Source organism: Prosopis cineraria, unplaced genomic scaffold (genome assembly GCF_029017545.1).
Source record: "Prosopis cineraria cultivar Desert tree isolate PC_DT_omini unplaced genomic scaffold, ASM2901754v1 PC255, whole genome shotgun sequence".
NCBI lineage: Eukaryota > Viridiplantae > Streptophyta > Magnoliopsida > Fabales > Fabaceae > Prosopis > Prosopis cineraria.
In genome coordinates, this window is record NW_026555582.1 from 16391 (window position 1) to 31216 (window position 14826).

General features: G+C 29.5%; 1 protein-coding gene across 1 annotated transcript; it reads left to right on the forward strand.

Annotated features, from left to right (window-relative positions):
* Window positions 1-7136: 7136 nt before the first annotated feature.
* Window positions 7137-10692, forward strand: LOC129296091 (probable nucleoredoxin 1). Its single transcript, XM_054934689.1, has 4 exons — window positions 7137-7388; window positions 7964-8443; window positions 8630-9109; window positions 9506-10692. Exons 1-4 carry the CDS (start codon window positions 7299-7301, stop codon window positions 10160-10162), a joined length of 1707 nt encoding a protein of 568 aa, XP_054790664.1. The 5' UTR covers window positions 7137-7298; the 3' UTR covers window positions 10163-10692.
* Window positions 10693-14826: the final 4134 nt, after the last annotated feature.

The window sequence follows — 14826 nt, forward strand, 5'->3', positions numbered from 1 at the left end:
GTAATATCAAGAGCCGTAAATTTAAGTTTGGTAAGATTTGTCATGATTCAAACTAAAATAATAATAACAATTGTCACACCCGAAAAAATGCGACGCGGATGGTGCACGATCGGAGGTCCCCGGCCTTCACGGTGGGAACCGGATCGAATGAGGAGTTGCCACCAAGATTTTGAGGGAAATCTCGAGAAATCGATTAATGGAGGATAAGGATGGTCTGCAAAATTAAAAAATAGGTTCGGGAGTCGGTTAAGCGTGGAGAAAGTGTTAGGCACCCCACAACACCCATTCGTCAAAATGGTTACCTGAAGTTTGTTGTGCTCTATTAATATGGTTTTATAATTATTTTAATTATTCCTTTTATATTCATGTGTTTAATATAAAAATGATAGGAATTAGGTGAAAAATGTTTATTTATTTACAAGGGAGGACGAACTTGACTCAGAATCTGACTCTGAGGCCTACGTATCCTGTGATGGGAATCAAAGTCCACGTAGTTCGGGCTTAAAAGTTGGTGGTATAAAAATATTTTTTTGAAGACAAATTAATTATAAATAATTCACCATTTTGAAAATAAAATAATTTTTAAAATTTTGATATGTGTGTTTTAAATTGTAAAAAGTAATTTAATTTTAATTATTTTCTCAATTTTTAAATTTTTGGAATAAAGAAAGAAAAGAGTTTAAAATTATTTTTCTTTTATATTTTATGATTGAGAATTTTAATCATAGTACCTGCAGAACCTTATTGGTTTATACGATAATGTAATTGCTCTAAATATCTGCGGAAATTCTGAAATCTCACACGATAAAAGAGTTTGGCAATTTATTTATATTCTTATGTACATTTTTAAGTGTTAATAATAATTTTTTTAGCATGTAGATACATGTTTTGAAGAATTTTAATCAACATACCTGCAAAGCCTTATTGACTTATACAGTAATATGATTATCTTAAATATCTGTGGAGGTTCTAAAATCTCACACTATAAAGAAATTAAATTTAAATACGTCTTTAATTTAATTAATTTAATATAATATATATATATTTTTTAAAAACTTAATCGTTATATCTGCAGAGTCTTATTAACTCATATGATAATACAATTATTTTAGAAGTCTACGGAGATTCAAAAATCTCACATGACTAAAAAATATAATTGGTGAATATGGTTGCAATTTAAATGCATTAATTTGGTTAATTAATTTTCTAAATTGTATATTATATGATTATTTACAAAAATTATTTATTTATTATAAAGATTAAAAATCACTATATCTGCAAGGACTTATTATCCTACACGATAATGTAATTAATTTAAGTCCCTACAAATATTCTTGTAATCTTGCATGAAACTTAAATAAATTATTTATATTATAAAAAGATAGTTAATTTTTATGGTGGGTCATTGAAACCCTTGAGTACTTTATATAAATTGGATCTCTATACCTGTGAAATCTTATTGATTTACACAGTATGAGATTATTTTAAATGCCTGCGGAAATTCTAAAAATCTCACACGAAAAGTAAATAATTAGAAAGAAATCTCCTCTTATTCATTTCATTTTTTTTATTTAGGTAAGAATTGCATTCTCTCCCCTCAACCTTTTATAAAATAGGCTCGTCATAATAATTAAAATCGTACATGTAATCATGATGGAAAGTGCCATACGATATGATTGTAACAATATTATTGACAAGTGAAGGGCCTTAGGACTAATAGAGATGAAAAAATCATGCCTATACATATTAATATGCCCTTTCGTGCTAAAAACTTATTTAAAGACCCTGCCTAATAATTACACTAATTCGTTCATTATTTGAAATGATATTATATCTAAAATTAAATTAAGCTTAGTTATAATAGCAAGCAAAAATTATTATTTGCAATCTAAGACTTTTTTTTTCACACTCTTTTTTCATTAAAAAAAATGACAATCACATTGAATCACATTGATTTTCATTTGAAAACTAAAAAATGTGGGACAAATATCTAAACATGAAATTTATTTATTTATTTTTAAAAAAATAAACTGAAACTAAACATGTATAATTCAAATTCAGATGCAAGAACCTGTGTGTAGCACATCCCAGATCTATCTCACTACTTCTGTCCAGCAAACTCCCCCCTCTCTGATCTCAGTCTCTTCTTCCTCATCTTTGCTTCTGTCTTTTTTTTTTCTTTTCAGCCTCAGTTTCTTTTTCTTCATTCTCAGCGTTCTCTCTCAATCTTTTCCTTAGAAAACTCTCTCCTTCTCGGCTCAGTCTCCTCTTCCTGTGTAGTGCGCCTTCTCCCTTTCAATATCCTGAATCTGTCTCACCATTTCTTGACCCAAAATCTTCAGTTTTGTTTTCAGCAATTTCCTCCCTGATCTCGATCTCTTCCTTTCCTCTCCTAGTCTCTATTTTTTATCAGAAAAACTCAACTCTCTCGATGCTCTCTTTCTCTTTCTCTTCTCTTCTCGGTGCTTTTATTTCTCCAACAAGAACAACTTCTCCTCTCTCAGTTTTTTCAAAAGACACTTACTCTCATGGCCTTTCCTTCTCCTCTCTTCTCAGTCTCTGTTTCTTTTTTTTTCCAGCCTCTGTTTTTTTAAACTCTTTCGATCTCTGTCTCTTTTCTCTTCTCGGTCACCCTTCTGTTTTTTTTTGTTCTTCCGTCCTTGTTTGTTATTTTTACGTTCAGCCTTATATAGAGAATGAAAGGGGTGAATCATTACTCTCCTGCTCTGCTTCTTCCTTTTTCCTTCTTTTTCGCTACATTTTCTGCATGTGTGTTCTCCTTTTCTTCACCTGCGTGCATGATTCACTTTCGCCGTCTACTCTCTGCTTTGTTTTTGCCTCCTCTGGCTGTGTGTGTGTGCTTCCTTTTCTCTATGCATTTGACTCTCTCTCCTTTGTGTGTGAGTGCTGTGTTTACATGGCTGAGTTTACATGTGTCTGGCTCTGTTTCTTTTTGTTCTACATTTACTTTCTATGTTTCTGTGTTTGGTCTCTCATCTTGCTGTTTTTGTGTTTTTGCATGTGTGTTGCTACATGTTTCTGTTGTGTCTCCTCTGATCTCGCCCTACGGTGCTACTCTGCTTCTTTCCTTCTTGTTCTTCTCTAGCCTTGTCTTCCTCTAGCTCTGTGTGTGTGTGTTCTTCCTTCTATCGTGTCTCCTCTGCTTGCCGTGACAAGCAATTCTTTTGGGGTAGGGTGACCTTTGTTTTTATTAGTATATTTATTATTATTATTATTATTATTATTATTATTATTATTATTATTATATTTGTTAACCTAATTTTAAAGTTAATTTAAAAGAGTTAACTTTTAAAAGTTAATTCTCAATATTCTGAATGGTTGAAATAATTTGGGAGAGATTTTTTTCTAAAATTTAAGCAATATTTTTTTAAAAATTTTGTTAGATTATTATATTTTTATTTTTTTAAAATATAATCCTAAAAAGGGATTAAATTTTATTTTTATATTTTATATTTTTTTTGGTTACTTATTTTTATTTTTGTTAAATTTAAAAAATACCTGGACAAAATACGGTATTCATAACAATAAAAATTATGACAAAATTAATAAATAAAGCATAACAAATAAATATTATAGTAAAAAAATCCTTCACACACACACACTAAAATGATAAATAACAACAAAAAAATTATAGAATATAATTCATAATAAGGCACAAGATAAAAAAAACACAAATATAAACAACCCAACTTACTAAACAATAAAGATAAAGAAGTGCAATAAAGTAAATAAATTGATCGATAAATCAAACAATTCATATGATATTAACAACTAAAACAAATTATATTAATAACATAAATTGATCAATATAAACACAAACACACACACACACACAAACAAAAAACATAGAATATATAATATGTATATATATGGTATTAATTTAATGGAGGACTAAAAAAATGACATCAAATACATAAACATAAATAAAGAAAAATAAATATATCAATTTTCATAAAAATATAGAACAAGAAATGATAAAAATAAAGCAATGAATGGTTAATGAGACTTGAGTAAATTAAATCACTAATCACATAATTATTTTCAAATGAATAAAATGAAGAAATGTAAAATCACTTTGTAACTTAAAAAAAAGGAAAGGGATAGGAAAATAAAACAATAAAATGTAATGTAGTAAATATATAAATAACGTAACCATGAACGTTAATAGAACAATAATATAAAATATAATTATATGTATGAAATAAGAATACATTAATCTAGTTAAAATCTCATACCTTATTTTTAGAGCCAATTTATGTTAATATTGTGTTATGAAAATAAAAAGAAAGAGAGGAAGAAAAGAGAATAACAAGGCAAGAAGAATTGGGAGAGAAAATAATAGAGTATAGGTCATTCACTTGAGTACCCAATATTTTGTACGTGACCTTTATTTATAGGCCTTTAACCATTCAAACCTAACCTTAATATTACAAATGAATAAAGAAGAATATAATAGCATAGTAGTAACCTTTAAAAGTTATAAGGCATTAACCTTGAGAAACTCATTCTAAGTCATTCATTGGGAGGTTATGGGAGATGAAAAATTTTAAGTATTGGGAATTATGGACATCTACTCATACAATCATATAATATTCATAATAGAATCAGAGTTATTAATTTATTTTGCTTCTTTTCTAGTCTCCTATATTTCTTGGTTCCTCGCATGTCTCCTCTTATTGGAAACAATATTATTCTAGGCATAGTTGGCATTAAATATAAACACATCTTTTAATGGATACCCAAACTCTAGTTCACTATACTGTGAAATACTAGCATATTTTGCTAAATCCAATCCTTATTTAATAAAATAATAATCACAAGTACTATGAAATAATAATAAATGAAAATGAAAGAAAACTAGTTGTTCCCATGAATGTTAAGAATATGGATTGAGTTATATGGATTAGCCCAAATAATATATTATAAGGGTTAAGTTAGGTTGGGAAAATATTAACCAATATTAAAATGGATCTTTTATGGCCTGGATCAAGTACTAGTTACTTGAATGGATTAACCCTGATAGGTTAGCGTTGGCTCACTTAATTTATATTATTTTTTAAAAATAAAAGAAAATTGAAAAAAATGGAGGGAGTTTTAACACCAAGATCCAAGTAGATTTTAAAATAAATCATGATAAAATTGATCAATTTCATATATTTATGATATAAATTTTTTCATTTATATAAAATATCATAATAGAACTTCTCATTAAAGTATATTTTTAAAAAATAAAAAAATAATAAATGGGTTGGTGGGTGGGCCTATTTGACCCACCAACTCACAAAGGTTGAGTAAGAATTTTTTTAAAAAATTATATAAAAATAAATTAAATCCAACTCAATTTATATTTTTTAACTTATACTCCTCCCGTTAAAAAATATAAAATATTTTTTAAGAAGTTAGATATTTAGAAATATAAAATATTTTAAATTTTTGAATGTATAATTATTATTTTTTTTAAAATGTCTCTATTGATGAATGATTTTATATTTATTAAAAGATGTATAATAAAGATAATTATAAAAAAATAAAATTAATTTAAAAATAAATAATTATTTTATTGAGAGATAAGATTTAATTTTTAAATGAAAGAACTACAGGGTAATTCATATCATTCAAAGTTGACTTATATTTCTAATTTCACCAGTAACAGCGCTTCTTTCTTTGCCTGAAAGAAATCTCGAGTTCAAAAATACCTTAACGAAGTGTCGTGGCATATTTGTCGTGTTTTCTCATTTGGAATCGAAGGCGAAGTTTACACATTACGTACGGATATGGTGCACTGCACAACACCCTTTCCACGTCATGCACTTCATGGTGTTGTCTGTTGTAGAAACTTGGAATCCGGTTTTGGTGCTGCTGAGCAACATCATCCAGAAAGATCTGAGATTTTTTTAATTTCAATTTTAATTTTTATAAAAATAAAATTTAAAAATTTTTTTAATAAATATATTTATCATCTTAAATAGTATTGATTTAATTTGAAATTTTAAATAGTTCAATTTAATATTATAATTTTCATAAATTAACAATTTAGATATATTTTAAACAAGACAGATTTAATATTAAATTTTTTTAATAATTTTTATTTTAATAAATATAAAATAAAAATAAAAATAAAAAATTTAAATCTAGACCTTAAAATAAAAATTTAATATTGAATTTAAATTATTCAAAGTATATCTAAATAGTCAATTTATTGAAAATTATAATATTAAATTGAACCATTCAAATTAAATTAGTATCATTCAGATTGATGATGAATATATTTATTAAAAAAATTTACAAATTTTACTTTTATAAAATATTAAATTAAAATTAAAATTAAAAAAATCTGGACCAAATCTTCCTGAGTGATGAGCACCTTGCTAAGCACCGGATTCGGAAACTTGCTAGCGTCGCGCGAATTCATTCAAATTATTGCAAGTTTTTTTTTTCCTAATTAAAACTGAAACACACATTACAAATCAAAACAGAGAATACACCATCAAATTCAAATTGAAGGGGTCCCTCCTCATTTTATCTTCAACATAATTTTAATTTAACATAGCATTTTTTATTCACATTTCATTATTTTATTTAATATAATTTTAATTTAATTTATTGTTAAATTGTTGTTGTAACGTGGATTAAACATGTTGTTAAAGTTTATTGAATGTTATTGTTGTTGAAATTATGAATTTAAATTATTTAAATTATAATTAAAGTAATTCTTTTTTTGTTGAAAATTATTGTATATTTCTTATGATTATAAGTATTTTTTTTATTTTAATTGAGTTTATTTAAATGAAATGAATTGTGGAATCTAAAAAAAAACAAAAGAAAAAAGAAAAGTCGAGTGCCGGACCATCGAACCAATTTGCTAATCGCACGGACCAAGTTTAGATAAAATCTGATGAAAAATGAAAGAGCTTGATTACCCAGGACAAGACATTTCATGGGCAGGGCAAGACCGAGAATGATAGTTGTCGTCGTTTTATTGGATGAATGCCAATGGGAATTGGAAAGAGAGAAATGCTTTATTATTTTTTGGACTCACTAAAATGCTTAATTGCTTCCTTGGTCACCAAGGAAATATCCAGATGTCGGAACGTTCCAGAAATTAGAGTGTGAGGAGAGAAAGGACAAATGCTGAAAATAATGCCTCGTCTTTGTCCTCAGATCCACCCTTTTTCTTTATAAATTAGCGATTCAGTGCGACTCTTCTTGTCCCAAGTTACTTTCAGTTCGGTGCTGTTAGTGTCAGGGGAGAGCTTCGAGGTTTCGCAGTGAGAAAAATGTCTGGTGTTGATAATATCGCCCACGATATTCGATCTGTCCTCTCTTCTTCGGAGAGGGACTATCTCCATCGGAACAACGGCGATCAGGTACTTATTCGGTTTTTTTTCATCTAATAATTTGACATGATTTCTACTTTTCATTTTCTCAAAAAAGTATCCTCCTCTGGCATTTGGAAAACTCGAACTGTGTGTTTCTTTATGAACCCGTCATAGGTCCATGAGGCTCCAGTGATATTTGAAGTTTTGATCAACAGCCTTAGCACTAGATTTATAGTCTTCTGAGTCGATTGGGTGTGAAATTTTCTATCTTCTTGCCTATACCTGCTGCCTGTCTGATTTGATCACTATCTCTCTGTATTTTCTGTCATGTTTGATTCGCGAATTTCTTTAAATAACGAAATATGTGAATTATGAGGAGCCATCATGTTCTTATGAGTTTTTGATATAAGATATACTCTGGGTTAGACTGTTCGAATAGGGAGCTGCTTCTGCTAAATCAAAATAATAAAAAGCGAAATGATTTTGAGTGTGAACTCTCAACTCTGATAGACTCAACAATTAGATACATTGTTTCATTGGAAATGATAGCTCATAGTTATTATTTTAAATGATTATGATCGTATTGATGAAGAATTGATAAAGTCTTTGCTGGACATATTCAGGTTAAAATTGAGAGTTTGAAAGGGAAGAAAGTTGGCTTATATTTTTCAGCATCTTGGTGCGGTCCGTGCAGACGATTCACCCCTACTTTGGTGGAGCTGTACAATGAAGTCTTTGGCAAAGGTGACTTTGAGATAATCTTTGTGTCGGCTGACCGAGATGAAGATGCTTTTAAAGACTACTTTTCCATGATGCCATGGCTTGCCATCCCATTTTCTGATTCCGGCACGCGCAGCCACCTCAATGAATTGTTCCAGGTTCAGGGGATCCCTCACCTTATAATCCTTGATGAGAATGGGAAAGTCACCATTGAAGGTGGAGTCGAGGTTGTTCGTGAGTATGGAGTTGATGCATACCCTTTCACATCAGAAAGGATCAAAGAGCTGAAAGACCAAGAAGAGGAAGCCAAGAACAACCAGTCCTTCAGATCTCTTCTAGTATTCAAGTCACGTGACTTCGTTATATCTTCTGATGGAAATCAAGTAAGTTTCTAGAACTTTACTCTCTGCATATGACAGAACAGAGGTAATGTTCCCTTTACTTATTACATCAAAGACCAACAAATCCTGGAAATGTAAATTTAGATTGTTTATGTTTTAGCGTAAAATCTATATTAATGTTGGACAATACAGGACATGGTTTGAATTTCGCCTTACATTTACATGCAGATTCCTGTGTCTGAACTGGAGGGGAAGACAGTGGGTCTGTATTTCTCATGTTTTTCATACGGTCCATCTGCTGAGTTTACACAAAAGCTTGTGGAGGTTTATGGGAAGCTGAAAGAGAAGAGTGAGGACTTTGAGATTGTGCTGATATCCATTCATGATGATGAAGAATCGTTCCAGCAAGGACTGAAAAATGTGCCCTGGTTGGCATTGCCGTATAAGGACAAGAGCTGTGAGAAGCTAGCTCGCTACTTTGAGCTGTCGACCTTACCCACTTTGGTTATTATTGGTTCGGATGGAAAAACCCTTCATTCAAACGTGGCTGAAGCCATTGAAGAGCATGGTGTTACTGCATACCCTTTTACTCCTGAGCAGTTTTCAGAGCTCGCTGAGATAGAGAAGGCCAAAGAGGAAACTCAGACTCTCGAGTCTATTCTAGTTTCTGGGGATCTAAATTTCGTCTTGGGGAAAGATGGAGTCAAGGTATTTTTCTTGAAAACAATCGAACCTCACGTTTTTGTCCTGCTTCTTATATATGTTCAATATCTTGTGAGTAGTCGTCTTCATCGGCATGTCTTGGATATGCCAAAAATATTTTAAGATGCAAGATACATTTTTGTTTTGGAATTACAGGGAGATAAAGAAAAGTATGAGTTGAATGTCGATGTCTTTGAAGTTTTAATTTAGTTCTTTATGATGAAAGATTAGCATGTTTTACAATGCAGCTTTTGACTTGTTAGATCATACAAAACATGAAACTCTTTAGATAAAACGAAATTTTACAACTATTATCCTCATAACCTTTCTGCTGATTCTCGTATGTCTTCTGTCACAATTCTGTGATAATGATTTAATGACAGTGGTTCTCCTTTTTTACAGATTCCAGTGTCAGATTTAGTGGGGAAGACAGTCCTCTTGTACTTCTCAGCTCACTGGTGCCCACCATGCCGTGCATTTCTTCCAAAGCTTGTGGAAGCATATGAGAATATGAAGGCCAGGGACAATGCACTTGAAGTTGTCTTCATCTCTAGTGACAGGGACGAAGCCTCGTTCAATGACTTCTTTGCTGGAATGCCATGGCTGGCTCTTCCCTTCGGTGACTCGAGGAAGTCATTCCTGAGTCGCAAATTCAAGGTGCCAGGCATCCCAATGCTGGTGGCCATCGGACCCAGTGGCCGGACCGTCACGAAAGAAGCGAGAGATCTCGTCATGCTCTATGGTGCTGAAGCTTATCCTTTCACCGAGGAAAGGGTGAAGGAACTTGAGGCAGCATCTGAAGAGATGGCAAAGGGGTGGCCTGAGAAGGTGACACACAAGTCTCATGATCATGAGCTTGTGTTGACTCGCAGGAGGATTTATTACTGTGATGGTTGTGACGAGGAGGGTCACTCGTGGTCATTCTACTGTGACCAATGTGACTTCGATCTCCATCCAAAATGTGCTCTGGAGGAAGAGAAACCTGGAGAAGTTACCAATGAAGAAGAGAGTAAAGAAGATGGGTGGGTTTGTGATGGAGAAGTCTGTTCAAAAGCCTGAAGAAGAGTGAAAGTGTGAAGACTGTTTGTTGTATCGAAGTTGTCTGAAGACTTCTTGTTGTGTGCATTTCAAAACATGTGTAGTAGTAGTAATAGTAATAGTATGTTAGTTGTTCGAAAAAAATACTTCTTTATCGGGGGATAAAAAGATGGTCTAGTACAAGTCAAAGCCCGAAGGAGAAGAGGTGTTACAAAAATAGACGTCATGCTTGGCTTTAATCTCTTGCAGGGAAGAAGTTGACTTGCGTTTTTCGATTAAAAAAAAAAAGGTCTTTCATACTCGTTCACTTTCCACGTTATGGTGTTGTGGAAACTTGGCTATGCTTTAATTTATATCACACAACGAAGAAAAATCCAACACGCAGTGTTTGTGCAATGTAAAATTTTTCAGCAACAAATAGCAAGGCGGGGATACATATCAATCTGTTCTACTGATGATCAATATGACCAGGCGCGGAGTTGGGATTTATGTGTGAAAGAGTTAGAGATTGAAATCGGTGTGTGTGTGTGTGTGTGTGTGTGTGTGTGTGTGTAATTTTGAATAAATTTTGAAGGCGAGAAATATATAATATTTATATTGTAGTTAAAAAAAAGTACTAGTACATGACTTGTGCTGTCTACACACATTATGTCAAATAAATCAACAAAATTTAGAAAATAATGTTAGCTAAATGACATCAAGTATTGATCTGGTGTAAAATATTATCTTTATTATCTAATTTTTCTGCTTTGTCATTTCATGGACATATTGGCATTAAAAAGTGGTGATTTGACTGACTAACCGTTCTAGCTGGTAAAAAATTTTCATAACTTACAGAGATTTTGAATTCAAACCCCATTATTAATATAAAAATTTTATTAGTGGATAATTTATAAATATATTTATAAACATTAGCCTTGGAGGCTTGGGATACCAGTCACTTAAATTTTTACATAGCAAAAAAGTGTTAAAAAATTAAAATAGGTGATTTGCTTAATGGCAGGTATCAAAATGAATGGACATCCTAATTTTTATGCACATACCTTAAATGTATATATCTAAAATTTAAATTAGATAGTAAAAACAATATTTTTTCAGAATTTGAAGAACCTAAATAAAGTAAATGCTAAGTACGAAGATCATTAGTTAGGCAGTAATCGTTTATGATTTTAGTTTCTTTTTTTCAATTCAAAAAAAATATATTAGAGAATCTGACAATTTAGTAACTGACAAGTGACAAGTTAGACTTTGAGGGAAAGCGAGAAGTGATTCCAATATTATTATTAACCTCTTTTAGCCGACTCTGGTGTCTCATGCAGAAAGGCTATCCTACAATGCTTTCAATTGTGGGTAATTTTATAATACACAAAAGAGGAAAATGAAGAATGACATTTAATGCCTCTTAAGAGAATTTATTACAATAAAAGGTTATCAATTTTGTGTCATTTTATGAAAACACGTACATATTGTTAAAAAGTAAACCTTCACTTTTTTTTTTGTTAGAGTTTTCTTAAAAATTTAACAAGTTAAAGTTCAATTTTTAATAACAATATACAAATATTTTTATATCCAATGCAAAATTGATAAGCCCTTATTATGATAAATTAATTTGAGATGACTTTAAATTTGATTCTCACATAAGAAAATGGGATATAAAAATATTACTGCAATATCATTCATGAGAGATATTTTTAAAAAAACATTACTTTGAATCCATATATTTTGCTTGCATTTTATTATTGATCCTTATATTTTTTTTTTATGTTTTATGTCCCTATATTTTTATTTTTTGATGTTCAAAGTCTCTACACTTTGTTCACTTAAGGACCTAAAATATTAAAAAATAAAAATGTGGGGATTTAAAATATTAAAAAAATGTAAGGATTTATAGTAAACGTCAGCAAAATATATGAATCAAAAATTATATTTTTTAGATATTCTTTTCATGTAGAAAGGAAATTGTTCTGCGATTTATGCAGTCAAAGATAGTTACGGACTCTTCCTAGGTGATCAAATTTGGTAAAGCATCAAACTATGAGAGACCACCATTTTATGGTTGCTGGGGAATATACACTTTTGTGGGTTGGGAGGAGAATTAAGGAAACATATTTTTCTTTAGTTATCTTCTGGACCTGGACCCGGAAAAATCGAGCTCATGTAAATTGAACCTACCCGCTTTATGGTTTAATAATTCAATTCAATTTAATTTTTGTAATTGTTACATACAAGGTGTTATGATACACTTCCTATTCATAATAACGTAATTTTCACATAAAATTCTTAATTCTAAAATACTTCAAATTTATAAAAAAATTAATTATTTAATTTTTATAGTTTTAACTCAATTATAATTTAATCTCTAAATTTAATTTATTATAATTCAGTGTTTGAATTTTGATTCAATACAACTTATTCCTTGTAGTTATAACCATTTAAAATATTAGTCCATATACTTTAAAAAATAAATTAAAAATTTTAAAATTATTCTAAAATTTTAATTTTTTATATTCTTTATAAATATTAAATGTTTTGGTAATTGAAAATATTAGTCCCTAAATTTTAAAATAATTTTAATTATGATAATTTTATTTTCAAATTTAGAAGGATCAATATTTAAAATGATTGAAATTATAGAATTGAATTGTACCTAATTAAAATTTAAAGACACAGTTATAATAAAAAATTATAAAGACTGAATTATAATGAATCAAAATTCATAAACTAAATTATAATTAAATTAAAATTACATAATTAATTTTTTTTAAAACTTATATTAATTACAAGTAGATCAAAACTTTAACAACACAAGACTTATAATCCATTTTTCTATAAAAATTTTTGTGCAGCACATCAAGGTTAATTTCTAGTTTGGTTTGTACAAATAATAACTAATTAGAACTATTTTAGTCTTTTATATAACTTGAAAAAAATAAAAAATCATCCAAGAAACATAGAACATAAATTATATGATCTGTATATTACCCATGATTGATGAATTATTAAATGAACTATTCATGGATATGAAACTACTGGGTGTGGTGACCCCACTCAATATAACTAATATTTGACTGTTGTCATGTTTTTTCTTTTTTGAATAAAACTTAGGAGTAATTTAAGGGGGGGGAATTAGAAGGACGTTATCGTATTAAACCTCGTTGTTTGGCATCTGATTCGCCAGCTATCCTATCGGATTATAAAACGTTGACGCCAATAGTCCTCCTTTTTATTATACGAATTGAAATAATTATATGACTCATATGATATATCATTAATTAGTGAAGTTGAATAAATGGAAATAAAAATCAAAGCAATAAGCCGATGATTATTGTTTATTATAAGGTTATGGGCAAATTTGTCCTATAAATTTTTGATTAAATAATGAAACATTTATCTTTTCAATTGATGCAATGTTACTTGAAAGTTCTAAAAATTATGCAATATTACCCTATAATAATATTTGATAAATGTTTACTGTTATTATGAGGGTTATAATAACATTTGGCAAATGTTTATTGTTATTATGAGGATTAAAGGATAATTTTATTCTTGAATTTATCTTAAAAAAAAATTGGCATCCTAAACTATTAACAAGCGCAATACTTTAAGATTATTAACTTTTAAATCAAAAGAATGATCTAACAAGTCATTATGACCTAAAATCATAGAAGATTTTGAATTGAATTATATTAAACATCTCTAAGTCAAAATTTAAATTAATCTATGTTGCCCACAAGCAGTTTGAAAAAAAAAAATCTATATTTGCTTACAGTTAAGTTTGGACACATGCTTGAACTTACTCATTAAAAAAAATAAAGAGAAGTTTGGATTTTATTGAAGGGAAAGTTCGCAGAATGTTCAAATAGAGTTAGTTTTACATTCAAGCAAAATTAAGTAATGTTTCTTGTCAAAATCTGTAAGTACAAATTGCAAAAATAAAAGGGCAATTTGGGTGCAAGCATAAATCATTTTTAAAATCAATAATGTGTTGTTAGATTTTTCTTATAATTTAACTATTGATAATTTAAAAATATTGTGCTGATTGAAAAGTTTAAGATACTAATTTATCTTAAAAAAATCTTCTAGAGTAAAATTAATCTTTAACCATTTTAAAAAATGTTTAATTAACAATCAACCTTACTATATTACTAGACAGTATTGCATCATTTTTTTAAATTTTTAGGATAATTTTATGACAATCAAAATTTAAGGATACTCATTGCATTTGGTGAAAAAATTAAGGACAAATTTATCCTTTAATCCACTATTATATAATTAAATTGAAATTAATTAATTTATTATATCAATGTCATGTCAACTCTTCCAAGATTCGCCACTTGGATTCTGAAAGGTAGAGCCGGTAATTCGGGCCGAGCCCGACGGGCTAGCCCGAATTAGCCCGAAAAATTTTAGGGCCGGGCTTTAAAAAAAAGATGTTTTTTTATGTTCGGGCCAAGCCCGATTCGGGTTCGGGCTTGGCCCGAATACCCGAGTAATTTTTTTTATTTTTAAAAATATATAATATATAATAAATATTAATTAATTCTTTAATTTTTAGGTCATTTTATATTAAAATATCATATATTTGAGTCCTAAACATCATTTAAGTATTAAAAATATATATTTTATATTTTTTTATAAAATAAAATAATTAATTTTAAAGTAAAAAAATTAATTAAAAATAATTT

Excerpts from the sequence above, each read along its gene's own strand:
- LOC129296091 (XM_054934689.1), top strand. The coding sequence starts at position 7,299 with ATGTCTGGTGTTGATAATATCGCCCACGATATTCGATCTGTCCTCTCT. Across the intron at positions 8,444-8,629 it reads TATCTTCTGATGGAAATCAA|ATTCCTGTGTCTGAACTGGA; the intron begins GTAAGTTTCTAG and ends ATTTACATGCAG. Across the intron at positions 9,110-9,505 it reads TGGGGAAAGATGGAGTCAAG|ATTCCAGTGTCAGATTTAGT; the intron begins GTATTTTTCTTG and ends CCTTTTTTACAG.